This window comes from Coloeus monedula (genome assembly GCF_965178545.1).
Source record: "Coloeus monedula genome assembly, chromosome: 7".
Lineage (NCBI taxonomy): Eukaryota > Metazoa > Chordata > Aves > Passeriformes > Corvidae > Coloeus > Coloeus monedula.
This window is the reverse complement of record NC_138787.1, coordinates 10,791,974-10,815,612: the sequence shown is the minus strand read 5'-3', so window position 1 is coordinate 10,815,612 and position 23,639 is coordinate 10,791,974. Positions and strand designations below refer to the sequence as shown.

Genomic DNA, 23,639 nt, shown 5'->3' with positions numbered 1-23,639 from the left:
ACAGGCTTGAAAATGGGAATGATTGTATTGGATTTGGGCTTGGATGGGTAGAACAATGAATGTTCATTCATATTCATTGTAGATTCCAAGGATTTCCATCAGCATAGAATGGATTTCCAGTTAAAAATTGAATTTAAATGAATTTATAGAAATGTTTATTGCATATATCAATATACATACACCAGCTTTTAATAACTGCCATGTAAATGCTTAAATCAGGCTCTGTTAAGTATCACTAAAATATAGCTGTCATTCATGGATGTGACTCATTCAATACTTTCTGCTTGGGTACAGGTTGCAGAGCCTTGGAATGAAACTGCAGAACTACTCTCATAGTAAGCAGTAAATAATTGTACTACTTCTTCTGTCAAGTGCATTATTTTATAAATGGCTTTTTGAATTGTGGCTTTTTTGGCCTGGCAGATTTCCTTTCTTTTTTCAAAGGAAAACTTCTTTTCTGTTTGTCAAGCTTTTTGGCATTGTGCTCTTTCTTCTGGTTACGTGTTTATTTCCTTTCCCTAACAGGCAAATGCTGAGTTTTTCTGTTCTTCAGAAGTTCTTTATTTTGGTCTTTACTGTCCCTTGTGAAAAAGTCTTGGGGGAAAACTTATAATTGAGTAACTCTGGGCTGTTGCTGCTGATGTTCTGGAAGTCCTAAAGACAGGAGGGATTTCAAGAGAGTTGAATGGGTTACTCTTTTATTTTTTCGTCATTTATATGTTCCTGCAGGCTTTCACATATGTAAGTATGAGCATATATTATAGTTTATTCACAGAATAATTGAATTCTCATTTTCCCATCCTGTGACAAAGTACCTTCTCATACAGATTATTGTCTGTCTTTCTAGTATAGACACTTGAAGGGGGCTGTATTTTAGATGATTGCGTGACCTGGCATCAAAAGTCTAAACTGAGAGCAGCTGCATCAGTACTTGAAGGGAAACTCTTGAGGATAACCAATCAACAGCAACTAGCAACAGATATAGCTGTGTCATGAACACTCAAGATCAAAGCCTGGCAGCAGGGATTCTGGTTTTGAAGTTTATGTAGAGTACCATTGCATCCTGAATTATCCAAGGCCATAGTTCACAATATGCAGGGTTTAATGGCTACATGGCTGTACCTTGGGTCTCTGCTTCAGTTGTGAACGCTGCTCTGAGGGCTGGTGCTACAGGTAAGATTACTGAAATAAATGAACTTGGTTAAAGTAGTTGCCACACCAGGAGGGAGGTAAGGGCAGGCATATAATACATATGGAACGTGGCCTGTTGGCTGTGAAATTGCTCTGCAGTTTCCAGTCAAGTTTTGTTTCTTACATGAGTAGTCTAGAAGATAGGGGCCTATCTGCTGTGTTTAACTTAAATTTATGTGTAGTTCTTATATTATTACTTCAGTGAAGGACAGGGATGAGTTTTAGGCAATGGACATCCTCCTGTATGTCTGCAGAGCAATACTAAGATACATCTGCAGGCCAGATGGATCTCACAGCCTGGCAGCTGCAGCAGAAGGGATTAGATGAACCCTCCGTTATTCCTTCCATACAATTTTGCACAGGTTATCCAGGCTCTCAGTGTTCCTCTCCATAATTAATGTGGCTGAGTTAGCTTGAAATGTTTTAGGGCTTCCTTACTCCACCTGAGCTGTGGAGACAGCATTGCAGGGACATGGGATATTTGTCTTCATTGACAACAAAGTATGTCAGTAAGTACCCTCTGAAACTGGTATAACTGTAGGATGCCAGGCTATGCATATGAGTATGGATGTGTGCACTACTCTCTGGGCCCATATTTATAACTTTCACTCTTTTGACCAGTGGCCAGTGTGCTGTGGACCAGCTTGCTCCATGCTGAAGCTTTTGCCTGATAATTAATGCAGTATGTTGTACTGAAAGCCCAGTGCCTGGTGGGCTACTGGGTAGGGTGTGTGGACCTGTCAGAAATATGCACAGCCCTTCAGACTGGTGGCCATGGTAACTGGGTTGAGCAGTAACTTCTGCCTGGTGTCAGGAAGTTGCTGTTGTTGGGTAGAAGATGGAAGCCTTACTCAAGCAGCTAAGGTTATAGGAGAGTGACATTTGTTTCCAGGTAGATACAAAAGTGTATGGGGCTCACAAATGAACTGTACGAAGATCTATTGAAATAGATATTCTGTTGCACTCTGAATTAACTGAGCTATTCTCTGGCCAAATAACGCAGGGACTGTTTTCTTAAAGTATATATTTATGCTGAATTGTATGCTTTTTCCCTTAGGGTAGATTTTCAGCCAGTCTAAATTATATGGTGGTTTTGTAATCTGAGCTGATGTTTAACATCTGAGCTGAGTCACCAGCTTTGAGTCCAAAGCAGACTGGAGATGCACACGGATGTTCTTTACTTTCTTCCTCCCTCTCCTGTACAGCAGCACTCGTGTCAAATTTCGGTGCAGTAATTTTTAGCTTTACCTTAAAACATCTGAGTCCAGTTTCCAGAAATTGCTAGTTGTGATTTCCCAGCAGTGAGTTCAGAGGAGGAGTTAGCAGACTGAAGGCAGAGTTTTCTCAGCTCGGTTTACTCCCTGCATGGCTCAGAGCAGGGCAACAAGGACATCTCGACAAAATTCTGTCTTCTTTTGCTCAGTCTTGAGTTACTGCAGCTTCCTCCACAGATCAAGAGAGGCAGTGGTTTTGCTCCTTTGAATGATTTTTTGGAGGACCTCTACCTCTTCCCCTAGGGAGGCCAGCTACCTGGCACAGCCAGCCCAGCGTGGGGCATGTCATTGAGTCCGGCACTCCTGTGGAGATAGTTTGAATGGAAGAGTCAAAACATCTCTCTTGGGAGAAGATCTGCGGAGTGCTGTGTCTTTCAAGATGCTTAAGTTGACCTTCTTGGCAATTTTCTTGATTAAAAAGGAAACCTGGTTAAAAGATCATGCACATATAGGTTTGTTTCTGGAACCTGGCAAGTTTATGTTCTTACATCATCATTGCTTCAGGCTAAGCTGCTTCTAAGAGTATCCACTAATTGTCCTATTATAAAAGTCTGGGGGACTTGGAAAGTCTCTGGAACCTTTGTTGAAGAAGGAAGTAAGCAGATCAGCAGAAGAATAATGTTTCTGAATTTAACTTGTCTCTGTGCTTCTGGAAACAATTTATATTTCAAGACAGTTACTATCCAATTAATTTAAAGCTGAATTAAAGCAACTTTTATTTCATTTTAAAAGAGAGATATTAAAGAACATTTCAGTATTTCAGCTGAATTTAAGTCCTGTGTCAGTTATGATGGTAGCTTCCAATAATTTTTAATATCTTTCAAGGGTTCCCCAAATAAAAGTAATATCCTGCACTGGCCATTCAGGAAAAATAGTGAATACAAATTTACTGACAAATGTGCAAAATAGAATAACTGGGGTGAAAAAAGAGAGAGCTCTTCTTTCCCTTTTAATATTTCTGATATATCCTCAGTATCCTTGTAATTAAAAGGAAAAATGGTGTCAGAGTGTAATGATTTGATTTTTCAAGCTTATGACATCTCTCTTTTGGTTTTCATTAGATCACAAATTCTCTAGGTTTGGAATGATCACTTTTTGCCTCCAACATAGCCATCGCTGGACTTGTTTGTATCATCCACCTGCATAAGTAATTATTTAAAATATGCAGACTTAATGAGTACTCAGGCCTTCTAGGTAGCAATATTGAACAGTTATGACTATATTTTAGCTGAAGGATCACATCACTTTCTGCCTGCTGTTGATGCTCAGAACTGGTAAGTTATGTAATATGATGGTAGTTATATTTTTGAAATATTGAATTTCATTATCTACTGGAATGAAATTAAATTTCCACTACATGATACAAGATTATTAATTAATGAACTAAATCATCCTAAAGACTTAGGATATAGCCATGGTCATGTAAGTGAAAAGGCTTTATTACCCTCTACATGTTAATCAGTGGAGAAAAATAGAGATCCCAAAGAACTGGTTCTTCTTGGCTCTTGAATACTGTGACAGCTTTTATATTCATCTTTATCTTGGTGATTGAATAGGAAGCATCCAAATGTGTTAGCTTAACTTGGATCTGATAGAGTGTTAGCTAATGGAGAAAAATCCTACTAGTCAGCGAAATACCTTCTGAGAGAAATTCCATTATGTGGATTGCAGAAAACTTGATGAGTAGAAGTTCTTGGAAATATCCCAGCAGGAGTAACAAGAAAAGGACATCTGGGCAGAAAGATGAAGCTTTTCTCTCATTTTTGTCTACAGAGAAAGGATGCCAGCTTGATCAGATTTTATTATTTTGTTGTGAGTGTTTTTATTTTATTTTTCATAGACCAAATCTTCTACCTGAAATAGTAGAATACAGGCCTGAAAGGAAGCTATTGAGTTAAAGAGCTATCCAGTTAATCCCTTTGTCTCAGGCCAAATCGGTTCCTGATGATCAAGCTGAGTAAGTGGCTGGTGAGTTTTACTGGGAGGGGCCCATCTGTCCTGCTGGCAGAGGTGCACAGCAGCTCTAGAGGAGATAAAAGCTCTTTATGTGCTAAAGCAGGGTAAGCGCAGAGTGGTGAAGCACGAGTGAATGATGGTTATCCATCACCCAGCTGCATAGGCAGGTTTTGCAGCCGACAGTGAATTCTGACCATTCTGCTTTTGCCAGAGTTTCTAGCAGGTTTGAAGCCAGTGTAGGGACTGGAGTCCTACCTTCTCCCAGAAAATATGCTGGTTTTGAGTTCTGTGCGGAGAAGGATTCCCAAATTCTGAATTTATTCAAAAAGCATTTTCTCAGCCACTTTGAGCTCAGACAGATGGTCAATTTGAACCTTATATTGCAGCATTTATGAATCTTTGTACTGAACAAAGCAGTGTCACACAGTGTGTAATTGGAAAACCAGCATGTTTTCTGTTCTTTGTATTCTTAATGTGTTCTTCAGCCAGTATAATTATGGGGATTGCTTACCTCAGCATGGGAGTGGCATTCGAGAGATATACCAAGCATGATCTGATTGCGTCCGAAAGAGAGCAAGGGAGCTGGTGAAGGTCCTGTGAGAAGCGGTTGAAGGAGCTGGGGGTGTTTAGCCTGGAGAAAAAGAGGCTCAGGGGAACCTTATGGCTCTCTACAACTACCTCAAAGCTGTTGGGAGTCAGTCTGTTCTCCCAGGTAACAAGCAAAAGGTCCAGAGGAAATGGCCTCAAGCGGCCCCTGGGGAGGTTTGAATATTAGGGAAAATTTCTTCAGCAAAGGAGTTGTCAGACATTGACAGTGGTGAACCTCTGAGTGTTAGCTTAATGGTTGGACTGGATGTTGTTAAAGGTCTTTTTCAACCTAAATGATTCAGTGATCCCTCGAATGGGGGACATTTGGGTGTCGGCTGGGCAGGACAGTTCTTGCTGCCCGTCTGTCGCTCCGCAGCAGAGACAGCAGAGCACTCCCCGAGGGCAGGGACCCTCGCCGTGCAGTGCCCCGGCCTCGGCTCGCTCCTCTGCGGTGCCGCAGCGCGGGGGCCGAACGCAGTGCCCGGTGCAGCGGGTTAAAATGAGCACTTCCCCGGCAGTGCCCGGTGCAGCGGGTTAATGAGCATTTCCCCGGCAGTGCCCGGTGCAGCGGGTTAATGAGCATTTCCCCGGCAGTGCCCGGTGCAGCGGGTTAATTGAGCATTTCCCCGGCAGTGCCCGGTGCAGCGGGTTAATGAGCATTTCCCCGGCAGTGCCCGGTGCAGTGGGTTAATGAGCATTTCCCCGGCAGTGCCCGGTGCAGCGGGTTAATTGAGCATTTCCCCGGCACTGCCCGGTGCAGCGGGTTAATGAGCATTTCCCCGGCAGTGCCCGGTGCAGCGGGTTAATGAGCACTTCCCCGGCAGTGCCCGGTGCAGCGGGTTAATGAGCACTTCCCCGGCAGTGCCCGGTGCAGCGGGTTAATGAGCACTTCCCCGGCAGTGCCCGGTGCAGCGGGTTAATGAGCACTTCCCCGGCAGTGCCCGGTGCAGCGGGTTAATGAGCACTTCCCCGGCAGTGCCCGGTGCAGCGGGTTAATGAGCATTTCCCCGGCAGTGCCCGGTGCAGCGGGTTAATGAGCATTTCCCCGGCAGTGCCCGGTGCAGTGGGTTAATGAGCACTTCCCCGGCAGTGCCCGGTGCAGTGGGTTAATGAGCATTTCCCCGGCAGTGCCCGGTGCAGTGGGTTAATGAGCATTTCCCCGGCACTGCCCGGTGCAGTGGGTTAATGAGCATTTCCCCGGCAGTGCCCGGTGCAGTGGGTTAATGAGCATTTCCCCGGCAGTGCCCGGTGCAGTGGGTTAATTGAGCATTTCCCCGGCAGTGCCCCGGGCCGCCCGCGCAGAGCACAGGCCGTGTCCGCCGGGGCCGGGTCATGCGCTCGGGGCCAGCCCTGCGCAGCTGCTTTACTGGGAGTGCTGCGGGAAGAGCCTGCGAGCTGCACCCGTAAGCCACATCAAAGAGCACTACATAAACAAGAAATGAATCACTGTTAGGAGTAAGATAAACAGGGCAGCATGTGAACGCTGGTTTCTTTTGCGTGGTGGGGTAGGATTTTTTTTTGGTTATTCCTGTGCTGGAACTCTTGGACTTCGATTCATATATTTTTTTAAACTATTGAATATTTGACTGTGTGAAATGGTCTGATGTTTCTTTTCAATCTCCTTTAGTGAAGGTTGGGCAAGAGGATTTTTCCTATCTGTATTTTGTTTTTTAAGTGGAACCGTTTCCCAGTTCTAGTTCCTCTATGATTAGTAATTGGGGAGTATATTTAGATAGAAATAATCCTGAACTTGGGCCACTTAGAGATTAAGAGGAAATCAGTTCTGTTTCTCTCTAAGCTTCTTGTCAAGTACTGAAGAAAATGCTGTGATATGGATAAGCAGCTTTGGTACAGGTTTCACTTTTCAACTGCAATAGTTTGCTAAAGTTAGTATCTGCTGATTTCCTGGATGCCTCTATTTCCCTACGCTTTTAATTCAGGTTGAAGATTTCAGTTTGCCTTCATGAACCACTATGCCTGGCCAGCTTGGTGTGATAGTCAGTGATATCACTGCTCTGATTGCGTTCAGCCTGATGAGCTGAACCTTCATGGCAGGGCAGGTGCACACAGCTAATCCTGGGCATTGTCTTTACAGCATAGTCTGGGTGCAAATGCTGTTTCAGTCATGCTTAGCAGGAGTTGAAGGTGGGAGGATAATTCTTATTTTCAGTCTATGGTAGGATGTATGTGTTAGTGTTCTGCTAGTTATGTTATTAGTGACAGACATCAGGAATTGTTAACCCAATGAACTCATTTCTTTTGTAGGCAGGAAGGCGCTGTGTAAGGTTTTTGTTTCTTTTCTGGATTGCAAATAATTGAAGTAGTAGCTCGTTTTGCCCTTCTATGACTTCTTATGGTTTGGGTTTTATGGCAATCATCTTTTCCCCTTTTACAATATGTGTGTCGTATTTCTCTCTCTACAAATATCCTTAATTAATCTTACTGAGATACTACATAGCAGAGTACTATCTGACATGAGGGCCCCTTTGCAACCTCTTTTACTGAATTTAGACGATGCTCTAAAAGCTTATGAGTCCTGAATTTTTGGAGGTATTTTTTCCCTGCAGTAGAATCTCATTTACATGTGAGTTTAACTTGCTGGCTGCATATTGATTTCAGTTGCTTTATGTGGTTTGTTTGGATCACACTTGGAATTATGAATAGGATCAGACAAGTTACCCAGCATTTAGATTTGTGGTTTACTTTACTTTCAGAAACTAATGTGTTTCACCAGAATGAATGCCATTAGGACTTAAGAAAATGGACAGTTGCAAAGGAGTTAATGTTTTCTCGGGCTATTTTCATCTCTCGAACTGTGGCATAGTCCTTGCTAGTACGAGTTAATTCTCATGTATCCTTAATCATGGATGAGTTTGTCCATCTGCCACATATAAATTTTCAATATGTTCCAACAAATGCCAGTGCTGCCCTGGGTACAGTGTAAGGTTCTGCAGCTGAAGGAAATTTCTTCACCCCTCCTATTAAAACTTTGTCTTTAACTTGTAGTACACCTGCAGGACACTTATTTTGCAGTGAATTTGCTGCCATAAAAACACTGCATACAGCAGTTCAAAAATACATAAATCTGTGGCTGTGGGACAGAAGAAAATAAAATTAATAACTCTCTGTCAATCTGTTAATTAATGTTGCCTGATCTCCTGGCGCTGAAGGCCATGGTTCCCAGGCAGGTGCATGACCTGCTTGCTGTGGTGGCAGGGCTCAGGAGAAAATTGGGACCTCCTGACTTGGGGGTACAACTCTGTCACTGTGACATTTAACACTTAAATGTAGTGTGTGTTGTTCCTCAGATCACAGGGCTGATCCCTATGTGTTTCACTGGCTTGTAGGGAAGGTAGTGACCCTTTCTTACTAACCTTTCTGGTCTCAAAGCTCTCTGGGATTTTCAGATCTAGTGAATAAAACTTTGCATAGAGAAACAAGATACTAACTCCCCCAACTCTCATTTGAAAAGGCCCTTTTTACCAAAGTTTCCCTTTTGTCACTGACCCAGATGTCAGAGGCAGTGTGCGGGAACACGGCAGAGAGGAGGTAGTGAACCGTGCTGATGTCCAGCACTGGAAATAAAATGTGTATGCAGCCAAAATATTCTTCATGTCAGGAAAGACTGTGTCATGTGCTTTGTTAAGTAAATGTGATCATTTCTATGTAATTTCTATGTTTGCAGAACTATTGAATTGGATTTTTGTTTCCTTCCTTTTCTTCATTATTTGATGCTGAATCACATACAGTGTGTGATGGACTGCACACAACTGGATAAGTTGAACTTTATTTTTCCCCTTTGTTAGTTCTTAGTGTTTCAAAACATCTTCCATTTAAGAAAAACTGAAAAATAGCAGAAATATTTTTGGTACACTTGAGTAGTCCATGCACTGAATTATTATTGAAAACAAAATTGAAGATGAGTTGTGAGATGATTTATCTCAAGTTGTGAATAATGTGAGGGCTTATTTTCAAATGACAATACTTTTAGAGTCTGTGGATAATGAAATGCAAGTTCTGCTTGTGAATGTATGGTGTGATGATATTAGCATCACCCTTTCAGGGAAGACACTTCAAGGAAGTGTCTTGTCAAGGCTGGAGGAAGACTGTTGAATTTATAAGGCCTCTATTTTCTAATGGATGGAAAAGGACAAAACAATTTGACTGCACAGATGAACTGACTAGTTGGATGTATATCAATAGTCTGAAGTACCTCAGTCAATGGTTTGACATGTGTTTGTATGGTATAGAGCACCTCAGAAGCTATGCTTTTACCTTATAAGATGAAATCCTTACAAGATGTTTTTATAGTAGCATAAGTCTGGGATACCATATTTCTGCTGAAATATGTCCAACCTTACCATTATCTGCATCACTTTACTCATGCTGATCAAACAGGGCATAGAGAGTATTGTTGAAACTACCATATCCATCATGTAGTGCTGTGATTTTTATGGTGGAAGATGAGTTCATTGTGTCTTTGCTCTTAAGGCTATTTCACTCTTAAGGCCAAACTTAAATTAGCTTGGTTACTACGGCTGTTCTCGCTTCATAGATTGGATGATTTGCTTTCTGCTGTTTTCTGGCTTATAAATGTTATTTTGTGGTGTATGGCTAACATACACCACAAAACATTTTGTTGTATGTGAATCATGGGGTCTTTTAAATGTACAGACACTCAGTTCTTTGCACTGGTAGGGCAATGAAGAAAGACTGTACTCAGTCTGTTTTAGGCTTCTGTGGGAACATTTTTGCACTAATACTTCTCCGTTTAATAACTGAGTCACCTCTTGTCTCACTTTAAACTTACTTTTTTCCTTCTTCATGATAGATCTCTGAACAACAACTTTTTTACGTGAATTGACAAAAGTGGAGAAGAGATGGCCAGCTCAGCCCGAGAACATCTGCTCTTTGTGCGCCGCCGCAACCCACAGCTCCGGTACACCCTGAGCCCCGAGAACCTGCAGAGCTTGGCCTCTCAGGGCACCATGCCTGAGAATATGAACTTGCAGCGTGCCAACAGTGACACTGATTTAGTGACCTCGGATAGCAGGTCTAGTTTGACAGCCAGCATGTATGAATACACCTTGGGACAGTCTCAGAACCTCATCATTTTCTGGGATATTAAGGAAGAAGTAGATCCAACTGACTGGATAGGACTTTATCACATAGGTAAGTTAGAATTATGTTGTAATATTTGTGTGTTTCTTGCTATTTTGTCACTTCCTATTTTATTTTCTGACATGTTCTGGTACACTACAGGACTAATCTACAGATAAAGCTGAGATAAGACTGCAGAGAGTTGCCTTGGATTCCTCTTTGCTTTTCTCCATGCAGTGAACTATGTAAAAACATGATTCTAATTAAGGTAGATCTGGTTCCACAGTGACCTGCTAGAAGATGAAATGCATTATTCTTAAGCATACAGTTTCCTGTTTCCACCTTTGCTGGTGGCTGGCTTACAGACTGGAAAATCTGAAGTACCATATTCATCATGTAACTCGATGTGCTTACAGTCCAATGCTTATACATTATCTTGGACAAGTAACCACTTACCATTTGTGAAAAGCTACATTATCATTTACATAAGTCTTTGATTTTGTAGAACTGAAATAGCATCAGTTCTGAAGGAGCGAAAATTTCTGTTTATGAGGAGTTCATGTAGAAGGAAATCCTCTCCAGAGATTCTTCTGTGTGGGTTTCTTTGTGCTGTTCGGGCTATTTCATAGGAGGGAGCTGGAAAGAGCTCTAGGCTGGCATGCAAGGGCCTGTGGGCTGTGTGTGTGCATTAGCAGATAATGTGGCTCGAAAGGGGTGGATCAGCTGGTCAGCTGGTGCTGAGAGCATCAGTAACCTCTCTGGGTTGTGATTTTCCTGTGTGTTGTGTTTAATCAAGGATGCAAACGTCCCTGCTGCATGTGTGGTTTGAAGCTGTCCAAAGGACAGCCTTTATGCCCCCACTAGGAAAGGAGCATAGCCAGTACCTGGGTACCTCGAGTGGCACATGGGCTTTAGTCGCCTTCTCAAGGAATCCCTTCACGTGCACTGAATTTAACCAGTGCACTGAATTTAACCAGTGCTCACTAAGTGGGACTGATGGGTTCATTTGTTGCAAAATTGTGCTGCTTCTCTGAACCTGATTACTCATGTAGAGAGAATGGTCAGTTCAAGCTGCCAGAAACATGATAGCACAAACTGATGGAGACAGTTTTGACCACTGGAAATTTGTCTGTGCTGGGACTAAGTGTAGTGCAATGAAATTGGCCTCAGTAGGATTTTTGAGAGATATTTGCTGTGCCACCTTTTCACAAGATGTTCCATCTTTGCATCACTTAATGTTACATTCTGTGTAGATGCTGTTTCTAGTTCTCTTTCTTTTCATCTGGTATTTTTTCCAACATTATCGTAGTTCCACAAAGTGGACATTATTGACTTGTGTTGTTCCAGTGCATACCTGGCTATAAAAGCTGTATTGGAGTTGCTGTGTAAGCTGCAGTCTCTCCTGGAACAAACTGTGGATATGCACTAACCTTTAAGCCACCTAACTGAAGTGTCTCCGTAATAAACAGAAATGGATCTTCCCAACAGCATTAGCAATCAAAGTGTGATCTGTGCTGTAAAATGCACAGCCTGCTAAATGAACTTAAACATTCTAATTTAAATACATCGAGAACTTCATCTGCATAAAGGCTTAACAATCTTTCCTGTTGTTTTTTTATGGTTCACAGCACTTCAGGATTGATATTCAGTAAGCTAAAATGCAGCAACTCTGTAAAATTCTTACTGGTTCTTACTGTAGGCTGAAAGTGATTTTTATCTTATTTTTATGATTAAAAATATTTCTACATTCAGTCTGTTAATCTGTAAAATATAAAACAATATTAAGTTACCACAGGGTAAGAATCCTGTGGAACACCCATATTTATGTCTTCTTGGGCCTAAACCCCCCTTATACTACCATGTAATACAGAGTATGTGAATGATTTCTTGTTAAATGGTGGAAGGTCCAGAAGCTTTTGTCTCCATTGCCACTTGAAATCCATGAATGGTGGTGTGAGTTTTGTTACTGATTTAAAATAGATCTGAGCAGAGTGTTTCCTTTAAGACTTGTGGTTTTATCACTCTGAATGATAAAACTGCACATTTTTTAACAGCAGAGGTAAGGACATAGTCTGATAGGCATGCCTGTCTGTCTTTGATGTAAGTTTTTTTATCAACTCTTTCAAGATTTATGTTTTTTGATCAACTCTTTCAAGTGTTAAAAAAACCTCTTAATTTGCATAACTTTTATAGCCGCAGTTAAGGTAAGTTAAATTCTACAGGTGTAATCCAGCATTTTCAGTCCTTTGTGATAATTGCTGTGAAGTACCACCAGTTTCCACTTACTCCTTTGCAAGTACTTATTTTCTCAAGAGAGGCATGCTAGTTGGTGAATATTTTTAAGAATAAAAGCTCCATTCTCAAACATGTTATTAACATTTAATGTAGTTGCTTGAGGTTCTCCATCCTGGTCTTTGTTTAAAATGAAAATTATTTCATTTAAGTCTCCCCTCTGGCACAGGCTCCTGAAGGCACTGGGAATTGTGTGTGGTCACTAACACAAGGCGTCACTGGGGCTCTGCCATCTTGCTGCTGTACCTCCAGTATTCCCCCATGTCTTCAAGTAAAGCACCATTTTTCAAGGAGCTGGGAGCAGGAAGAGGCAAATATTATTTTTGGGGTTATTTTAAAACCCCAAAGCACCAAAAGCACGGTCTGGTGGCTTTTTTTTTTTTTTTTTTTTTTTAATGTTGCTTGTGCAGTTAATTGTCATGAAAGACAGGTCAGTGTTTTGAGGGGAAAAAGTGATTGTTGATTCTGTGAGGAGAAGATGAATATTCTAAAATGACCATCATTCTGAGTTCAGGCATTTGTACAGAGAGATCTGGCAAAGGTCTGAAGCAATGCAGGTACATTTTCAGCTCAAATTAAGTTTCATATAATTACATCCATTATAAAAGGAATTGAAAATGGAGCACTGGAAGCGGTCTTGCCTCTTCATTCATTAATTTACTCAATTAGCATGTTCTCATTAGTTTTCTATAATGAGAAGGCAGTTCTGTGCTTCTGAGTGTGGTTTTACTGCTTGGTTAGAACTGCAGTAGCTCACTAGGAATCCCACCAAACTCCTTAATAGAAGTTTCTTTGTAACAGGCTGGCCAGAACCCACTGTACACATACCCCCAGACATTGATTGGTGCAGCTGGTCACAAGACTGTCAGCAATCAGAGTCACTGCCTCTGCTGTTAGGTGCTTTGCAGGTGATTGATTGGCTTTCACTAGGGAAGAGTAGATGGAGCTTTTCCTAGAACAGTACAACTTCAGTGAAATGTTTGTCCTGCTAAATGGTTATGAAAATAAATGTTACCTTTTTAAAACGAGAAAAGCCCAAGGGGAGAATCACAGAATCATCTTATTCTGAAGGACTGATTTCTTAATTTTTTTTTAAGTGCATGTGAATTTTTTTTTAGACTTCTTGTTATTTTATTAAAAAAGGAAAGGAAGATATAAATGAACAAATACTTTGTAGAAAAGACTGTATTTTATGAGGCATTAATTCATGGGATACTCCTCTACAGAAACTTTTGGTCTTTCATTTTTAATGCAAGAAATTGAACCTAACTGAATAATTCTATGTAGCTAAATTCATGCTCAATTTTTCTATAAATTTGTATTTTAAATAATGTTTTTAGTTATATATGTGAGTTTGCTCACTTGTACCCTACTTGTATCTTCCTCTGTTTCATCAGTGTGTATGTTAAAACACGGCCCGTTTTCTTGCAGAGACTGCTTTGTATACATGTTCTTGTTCTTTCCCAGTGTATTCCTAAGGATTACCAGAAGAAGAGTGTATGTGAGGGACACAGTGTATTTTGTGAAGGCAAACATCCTTTTTCCTGGCTATTTCTGGATTTGTACTGGCTGAACTTTTAAAAGTGTCAGTGGCACTTCTGGAACAGTCTTGTCCATGAAGTTTCGTTAAAGCGGCTTTGTATCTCCAGAGGCGAGATGTGTGGGAATGCAGATACCACAGCTGTGAAAGCACAGAGGGGAGTCCCACTGAGACTGCGTGCAAGGCAGAAATGTTACTCGCTCTCTTTGGGTAAATTGGGCAGTGCTGTGTGAAATGTGAAATTGTCAAATCTGAAATACAGGTTTATCATTTTGAATTCAGCTTTAAGCTCTGCCTAGAATGTACTTGTCATTTTTTATTCAGGGCTGTTAATGAGGATTGTCACTTGGGGAGTGACAAGGCTTGATGAAATTTGAAGAGGGGGCTTTTTAGTAGAGATATTGCACTTGTGCTTACTTTGAATTTTCAGTCTTTCTGTCTTAATGAAAAGGAAGAGATCCTCATCTCAAAAATTCTCTGTTTTTAATTAGGATTTAGACTAAAAACCTTCATCGTTTGAAGTTGTAGAAGACTACAGAATTTAACAGACATCCTCTTCGACCCATAAGGTTTTCTTGTTCAGTAGCAGCTCAGTTTTTGCTTTGTATATGCCTGTTTTAAAAATTATTGTTGTTACAAGCAATATTTTATATGTTGGAGGTTGTTTTTTATTTCCTCTATTTACAAGGAATCTGCATCTTGCTATGGCAAGAGTGGTCAAGCTCTGGAGTCCTGTAGTGAGTAAAGTTGTGCAAAATATTGGCCCCAGTTGAAATCAAAGGAGAAAAATGGATATTCAGTTTGAAGGAACTATGAGATCCCAATTTTCTTGCTACTGTGTTATTATAGCAACAGGGTTCCAGGACTTCCTTGGAAAGTGAGAACTGCTCAAAAAGATGAGCAGGTGGACTTGCCACTGCTTGTGGAATGCTGAGGGAAGTTGCATCTTGATGAGTGTTATGGGTTGTCATGAAGTCTCATATTAAAAAAAACCAGGAAGTACAAAATAAAGAATAAAAAGTCAGCAGAGAGAAGCAAACCCTATTTCTGGCTAAAATAGACTGTCTCCCATGGCCAAATTGCCTAGGTTGGCCTGTTTTTGTCCTAATTTACAGAGTCCTATTTATGAGACACATGCCCTCATTCTAGAGATCCTTAGCACGTTTAAAATGCTGACCATCAAAGGTCATTGTATTTGTTTCCATCAGCTGCTTTACAGAGGCTGCTTGGCTTTTTGTTATACCTAGATCCAAAATAGCATTATAAAACCAAACAAAAATGAAAAGAAACACCCCCCCCCCCCCCTCGACCCCCAAATGTGAAGTTATATAGGGCAATTTAGATAGACTCTGGGTTTATACTAAGCTTCCTAGGGTAATGGAGTTTGGAGCCTCGCCTTTTCAGGTCAGACAGGATTAAAAAGAAAAAAGCTTTTGCATAAACTGCCTTTAGTACACTTAAAATAGTGGCTCACATTAGACAGAGAGATTATAAAATGTTAAGATACTTTATTCCTAGAAGATTTATTTGGTTTGCATTATAGAAAACATACAAAGTAATATCTTTATTATCTTCCAGAAAATTCTGATTATTCACTTGATTTTTTTTTTTCTGTTCTGTTCTTTCCTTTTCTGTACTTTAAAATATGAGCAGTACTGTTCATGTCTATTGACTAGTTGCTAGGCATAAAACTATTAATTTGTGGTTGCTGCTAAGGTCTGCAAACCACAGGCTTGAATTTCTGTGTAGAAGAGTCGGTCTTTACCCAGTTGGCTCCATGAGAGTGTCTGGCTTTGACTTCCAGGAGGCTGGCATTGTGCTGGATGTCATCAGCCACAGAGTGTGGAGAAAAAGCTGCCTCAATAATTTCATTTGCTGGTGACTTAGTAATATTTAGGGAAAGGCCACCTCTTGAGTGGGATAATGAAAAGTGAAGGCAGTCTAATGTAAGAATTGTATCCTAAAATCATGTGTGGTGAGGCTGCAGTGGTCTAAAAAAAAATTTATAATAAACCAAGGGTCTTTGGAAGCTTTCCCTCCAGATACTGCATTCCAGTTTTATTCTTTCAGTTCTTCCTAGGTCCTGACCCACATACAAAGCTCCTTTTTTACCAACATGGAATTTGGTACTTTCTCCTCTTCAGTTGTGAGCTGGTGAACTTTTCTCAAAAATCAGTGTATGGACAGCATAATACCATTTTTTTACTGCAAAAAATTAGAAGAGGTGGATTGAAAGTGTTTTCTCTATGTGTTTTCATTGCATGCAGCAGATGCCTGGAAAGACACACTCGTTATATTAAAATATATACATTTTATTTGTTTAGAAAGTAATTAATTCCCTGCTAAAACTCCCAAAATCTAGGATCTCATAGGATGATATATAAGTTTAAGCTGTGCAGAATTCTAAGTCTCACCAGAACATCCAAACTTTTCAGTTAATTGTATTTTTTTCAGTTTTTGAGATAGCCCTGACCTGAAAACTAGACAAACGTAGCTGCTGGGAGGACATTTTCAGCTGTGTTGTCAGTATCTTTCCACTGCAAGAGGTTTTGGCATGACAACATTTATAATCCTTTGGATAGAAAGTGGTGTTCTCCCCACCCTGCCTTTTTGAAGTGACTGTTCTAGCAGATGGGAAGATGGCAAATACAAACACTGGATAATGGAAAACAGTGTAGACCTCTGAATTTGTAATATTCCTGTTACTATAAAACTGCCTTGTGTTAGCTTGTGTTTTAATTTATTTGAAGGAGGTTGGTTTTAATTTTTTAAAAGACCTTTCCAGTGCTGTTTTCTATAATCAAATCAACATGCCATACAGTATTTTCAAAACAGTTTGGGAAAAACAGTTATTCCAAGTCAGTGGTAACTGGATTGAAAAAGGAGTTGCATTAGTTCATCTATGGGGTCTTTTTTCATGTGAGAAATAGATTATGGATTAGTTTTGTATTATGTATGGTGCTAGAATTCCTCCTGTACATTTTTTATGAAGTTCTTGGCTCCTGCATCTGCACAGATTTATCAATGACTGTAAGAATCTCAATTAATGGAGAAGTGTTACAAGCTGAATGCTAAATAGGATATGTTAAGGATGTGACTGGTGTAGGTAAAGCTAAAAGATGAGACACAAACATACCAGGATTCTGAAGCTAATGCTTTATTAGCAGATATGTTTAATATAATATTTTAATATATTCTGATATTGGATACACAGGTTCATAAATTATTACTGGAGGAGGTTAATGAAGCTGCCAATACTGATTTTCGTAGGCCTCCTTCCTTAGCAAAGCTCATCAAGATTTTTCTGCAATTTATGCTATTTGAAGGACAGAAAAGACCTAGAGAATGGCCAGATCTGGAACTTCTCTGGTACGGAAGAATGGTGAGCAGGGCCAGAGTGGCACCCAGGCCTTGTGTGCTTTGCCGTTCTGGCATGAGGGAGGCTCTGATTTGGGGCGAAGATGCGCGAGCTGTGCAGTTACACGGACTGTGCTTCGCTGGCGCTCCCCCTGTGGGCACAGCAGAACTTGGGGACGTCTGCCCTGGCAGCGTTTCCTGTCTCTGTGCCCAGCAGCAGCCGGGACTCCATTGCTCTCACTTTGGTGGGCAGCCAATTTTCAGGCAAGCAAATCCTGTGCTTCTGAGCTTTGTTTCAAGGTCTGCTCAAACTCTCTTCATGAGATCTGCCTCCTTTGTGTGGCAGTCATTCAGAGTTAATGTCAAACTGTTTAGTCTTCCGTCGTGTTTCGAGTCACTGATCACTAATGTGTCAGTAGTCCTTGAAAGTTCATAAAAATAGTAGGTTCATTGCCTTTGTCAATCCTGCCCTAACCTTGGGAATAAATTAATCCCTTATCTCCCAATGTGCGGTAATGCAAAAAATAAACCTACAATTTCCATAAAAATAACATTTTCATTCTGCAAGTACTGTAGTAAGGCAAAGAGGAAAAAGACAGATATCTACCCAGATATGGTATGAACTCTCATGCTCAGTTAAATGCGTCCTTACTTGAGAATTTAAACTTTATCTGGTGGTCAAAAATGTAGTTCATGTGACTTAAGTCACACTTGAGGATAATTTTCAAGAGGTGAAAACTGAAAGCTTGGACCTGATAGGTTTCATCTGTGAAGAGGACTAAGAACTGAATGCATTCCATGCCTTGCAAAATCAGGATCTTAATCAATGTTTTATCTTTGCCATAAAACGTGGAAGCACTTTCTTGGATATGAAGCTAGTTAAGCCTAAATGGGTTTGGCTTCATAAAATGAGATATGTGTAGAAAAACATTATAGTGCAGTAGGAGGCACATTTGGTTGTCACTGAGATAAATATCCAGTAATGACCTTGTTAAAAAAAGAAAAAAAATATATATTTCTATGTTCACTATGTTTCTAATTTGTATCTAGAGTTTCATGCATGACATAGTTCAGCAGATGGTAGCCTGCAGGGTGAGGGAAAATTCAGTTTGACAAATTTTTCAACATAGATGCATCTTTCAATTTTAGTAGACTTCCAGACAGGCAGTTGCTTCCCAGATACTGAATAAGGATTCAACAATCTACCAAAGTCAAAAATGAGTAAGATTTTTAGGAGTTATTGATGAGATGGTACTTAATGTGCAGGCAGCAACACTTTCTTTGATGTATTCTTAAACTTGTAAATTTGAGCAATAGGGTGAAAAGTGCATTATGCAGTTCCCTTCAAAAACCCCAAACCACCCACACCCCTGCTGCGTGTTCAGAAGTGAAGTCCCAGCCATCCCACCGGACACCAGTGCCGCTGCCCCAAGGGATGCAAAGAGCTTTGGCGTTTGTTGTGCATTCGCTAATCTAAGTCATGAGCACAAAAGGTTTCAGGTTTGGAAAGCAGTCCTAATTACAGCACATTGAACTGAGTGCTCTTCTTCTCTCCCGCTCAAGCAGTTAAACAAAAATCTCTGTGTTCCAGATTCACGTAGATGACTGTGCTCGGTGCTGCTGTTTGCCGCCCGCTGGCTGAGCAGCGCTAAGCTGGCAGAGCATTTGCTCTGCCAATACAAACAGCTCTCTGCCAGTTTAGCATCTCGAAGGGGCTGAGGGACAGCAGCAGGGGTTACCTGCAGGAGTGGGGGATCAGGAGTGGGAGGGACACTCTTGGCAGTAATTTGCCACTGGACCTGCTTAGCTGCAATGTGCAGCAGTGACCCCAGCAGAGAGGCTGTGATGGGATGTGATTTGTAGGCTGCTGCAAAAGGAGAGCAAGTCTGATTGCACTGTTTGCAATTACTTATGTCTGGGTTTACTTGTATTGCTGGGAGTAGCTGAGTTGGTGAGCCTTTGTTTCTAGTTGCATTCAGTCCTAGGTTCTGTTTGTTGCTTGAAGAGTCCCAGGGAATTAATGCTTTTAAAAAATACTCTGCTGGAAACGTAGAAGGAAAAATAAATGCTTTATGTAGGTGCTTTTAAGACAATTGCACAAGTTAATAAAACTTCCTTGCCTTCATTAGTCTACACAGTGTTGTGTTCTTTTTTGCTGTTGTGTGTTAACACCATGAGAGAGAGCACTTTTGATTTCTGAGATTTTATGCTAAAAAGTTAAATAAGCAAAATTGTTCTCTCTTTTTTTGACTTCTGTTGATGATTTTTGGCACTGGTTAAAATGATACTGCTTCTAAAGAACTGCAAAATTACTTTTGTGTTTCTTCTGGCTTTGGTCTCATCCAGATTAATCTGCAGAGCTATTTAGTACTTATCATAAGCAGTGTTTGGCTTCATTTCTCTCATCTTCATGACATCAGCTTAAATATTTGGGATGAGAAATAACTGTATTGGTATCCTTTTTGTTTAAGAGGTAAATCTTAACTCTGAAGTAGTCATCCATCTCACTGCAAAACTACTAAAGCCTATACGTGAGGAAAAGGATCTGGCAATGTATAGGGGAAAAAAAATCATTCCTATTACTCTGAGTGTGACAAGATGGTGCTTAAGACAAGTTAGCAGTTTTTCTGGTTATTACTTGAAAGCTCAGTTTTTGCCATCACTGCATTACTCACAAGTTAATTTATTTTGGAAATTCTAAATTGTCTTCAGCTGAAGTAGATTGCAAAAGTCTTGAGTGATCTTACAACCTCCTTTTCTCCCTCTTTGCCATCTATATACTGCATGTCATGTGATGAAGAATAGGTTATAAGGTGCTATTTTTTAGGTGATGTCCTTTTGCTTAGGACTGCTGTGCAGTTAAACGTAGTAAAACAAGACATTGTCATAAAATTCCATTTAAATTTCCAAAGAAAAACTGTCTTCTGTTTAGCTAGAGTATGAACTCTACCAGTTACTTTGAGGTGGCTTATTTGATGCTCAGGAATATTTCCTAGTGCCTTGAGACGTTGATACATTGCTGGAAACCCTTGAAGGTAATGAGTCTGTGATGAGGTAATTCAGTGTGTTACTCATCTCACTGAGAAGGCTCTCTTGTGGATATATGGTTTGACCATGGGCTCTGTGCCTCTAGGGGTAAGCACCAGTTACTGAAAATTCTCATCAGGCACACAGACAGCAGTGTTTTTAATTTAAGTATAGGGGAGATCCACTAAACTGTTTAAGGGAAGGTTTTTTTTTTCTTTGCAGGGAGAAAAAAACCTTAGGAAGACCGCTTCCTGATTAACCATAATATGCTGCTTTTAAAGTGGGCGTAAGGAGAGTTATGATGAGGGGAAACAAACGTTGTGTTTCACAGAAAATATTTCAGGTTCTTTCAGAACTCCTTCCTGCTCATTTCTTTAGAAATCTGAGACTGACTTATCTTATTGTGTGTGTATTTTGGATGAATTTCTTCCAGGATGTGTTGGCTCATTTCCTTGAGTACTTCTAAATTTTCGGAATTTTTTTCAGTCACAACAGATAGCTCAAAAAGCTTTAAGGAAATGAGTCAACCTCCTGAAATAAATTGCTTACTGAATAGAGGATACTGTGTTCGACACCACAGATGCCCTTGATAGTTCTGTGGATACTAATTAACAGATAGTCTCTGAAAATCTGTTACATATGCTCCACGTTCCAAAAGGATTTGGGAGACAAATATCCCCAAAGAGCACCTGAGCTTTCCCGTTAGGAATGTGGGGCATGCTTCCAGACCGACAGGTATTAGTGTGAGAGTTGTAGACGGGGAAGTGACAGGCAGGCTCTCTAATGGAAAATTAAGGATGTTGCTAAACTTAAGTGTAAATTAATCAGAGTAATGTAAAGATGCTGAGTTGAGGACTACCAAGCTTTCATAAAACAACATTGAAATCTGAAGGCTGCATAGGCAAAGTGCGTTGGTCCCTACTCCATTATTTACAAGCAATTTGCATTCTGGTTCCAGGAGCCCTTGCTGTGGGTGTCCTGAGTGTCCTGCAGATGCCCAAAGCAGGTGAGGCTGTTCTGTGAGGAAAGGCCCAGTGCCTGGCCATGCTCCCTTTGGGTTGCAGGAGTCCCAGCAGGGCGTTTCCCTGCTTGGGGCTCTGCTGAGTCACTGTGCTGGCAACTGACTGCAGTCTTACATAGTTAGATTAAAAATAAGTAAGAGGACACCATTTTAGTAACATATCTGTCTTATACTGTAGGTAGGCAAAGGCTTCGGGATTTTCTTTGCTTCCCAAGGATTACTCAGCAACTCAGGGACAGAACTGAGAAAGCCAGCACCAAACACCATGATCTGGGATTTTCTCTCTGATGAGTCAAACTAAAAGTAAAACAGATGGTCCTTAATATTTAAAAAGTTCAACATCTGGGTCTGGATCTGAACTTTGAACTTTGAGGCAGCAAGTAATGAGCCAGCTTGCCCTGCTTTGGTGCATTATACAGAAAGTCCCTGATGCAGGCAATAAATACCACATCTCTAAATGTGCATCTCCAGACAGGTGATGTGCACTGTCAGGCACTCGAGGGAAATCTGAATGCATGCACACCACAACAGAGAAGAAAGTGTGGAACATCTGCAAAGGAGTTGACCCTGTCGGTGTGTAAAGTGTCTCAAAACAGTGAGAGTTGCATAAAAGCAGGTACAAAATACAAATCCAACTGCAGTGGAAGGAGACAGAATAAGGTGCAGGGCTGTTTCTCTGGTTTCGTGGTTGTTGTCAGTGATTGTTGCCTGTGATTTGCAGTGGTGAACAATTAACTTGCTACATTTCTCTTGTTGGAGTATAAGTATTGACCGTGGTAGTTTGATACTGTGATCTGTAAGCTTTTTAATATGACCTTTAGGAGTGAAGTAGAAGTGTGCGTGAGGAGTTGCAGCTGCAGGTGCCACAGCAGTTCTGTCCTGGCATTTAGGGCAGCTGAAATATTTTCTGAGGGAGGAGCACGGGTATTTCTTAGTTATGAAAGAACTAAGAGAAAAGAGTGAAATATGAAGGGGATGGTGGAAACCACGAACTAATAACTCAAAAAAACAACTATGATTTATGGGCAGTTGTAAAGCAACCCCACTTCACTGTGGTGAGGATTTAGGCTATCAATGACTTTTTTTCCCCTCCAGTTTTTGTATGTGGTATCTCTGTTATACTTTCTCTCCAACTACTTACAAATATTTCCAACCCTCTGTGCTTTCTTGGTACAAAGCCCAAGTACTTAATTTTGTAGTTAATTTTTTATTTAATAATTCCCAGTTCTTGAGGCAGTGGCGGGGTTGGACCCCTGACCTCATGGGCAGAGAATGGGTGCTGCATTCTTCTTAGCAAGGGCAGGCAAAAGGACAGAATAGTCATGGTTTATTAAAAAACAAACAAAAGCATTGCATCAATAAAAACATCTCTGTTGAAGAATCTGAAGAAATTATTGATTGATTTGACAGGAATGCAGAAAAGAAAAACAATGCTTGACACAAGATTGACTTGCAAGTCAGCAAACCTACCTGTTTGCAGCTCCAGCTTGAGCACAGGAGATGGTATATCCCGAGTGTGGTAGAGAAAATCAGCAAAAATAGGTGGCTACAACCACCAGAACAAACTCCTGGCACATTGTGACAAAATAGGTTTGGTGGTCTCAGCAGAGAACCAACAAAAAACTTCTGAATGTCTGTCAAATAAACAAACCCCAGGCTGCAGTCCAAGGGAACCTGAATCAGGTCAGGGACAGTGGAAGAATGCAGGCACTGAGACAGCAGTGAGCACATTTATATTTCCTCCATCTGTATACCTTGCAAAAATAGCATCTTTGAAAGTGTATGTGCAGATTTGGAATGTGCTGTGCTCCTGATCTGTTTCTGGGTTATCCTGTGTCTGCTTGAAGATTAATTCAATGTATAAGCACGCTATACTGTTTGGGGGACTGGACTGAGGAAAACATGATGTGCTTCTGTAAAGCGAACTGGATCAGACTTCAGTCATGTGCTCATCCAACGAAGCTGTTCTCCTGGTGACTACAGTGTTTCCCTAATTGTGCTGTTAAATTCTGCAGTGTCAGCATGCTTGTGCCAGATCCCCAAATGGGATAGTCTGTTTGCAAATAATCAAAGACACACAATACAAAATTATGCAAAAATGCAGAAACCGCAGCTTGGCTGAAAATTATGCCCTGGGGACTTGGTTCACAAATATTAGCAAAGTTTACAGCTCACTGTACAAACTTGTGGCTAGTTAGGTGGGACAGAACCAATCTGAATGGATTTTTTTGTTTGCAGTTTTATATACTTTTAAAACCATAGATATCTTTTTTGCTGGTTTTGTATAGTTCTT

The 23,639-nt window shown here is 40.8% G+C and overlaps 1 protein-coding gene across 1 annotated transcript in view; it reads left to right on the top strand.

Moving 5' to 3' along the window:
- Positions 1 to 9,889: 9,889 nt before the first annotated feature.
- HECW2 (HECT, C2 and WW domain containing E3 ubiquitin protein ligase 2) overlaps positions 9,890 to 23,639 on the top strand; it is a gene marked incomplete at its 5' end in the record, with an annotated part of 102,849 nt that continues 89,099 nt past the window's right edge. Inside the window, one exon of the mRNA XM_082285485.1 lies at positions 9,890 to 10,181. Within this exon, the coding sequence (XP_082141611.1) occupies positions 9,890 to 10,181 (292 nt within the window). The remainder of the gene's footprint in view (positions 10,182 to 23,639) is intronic.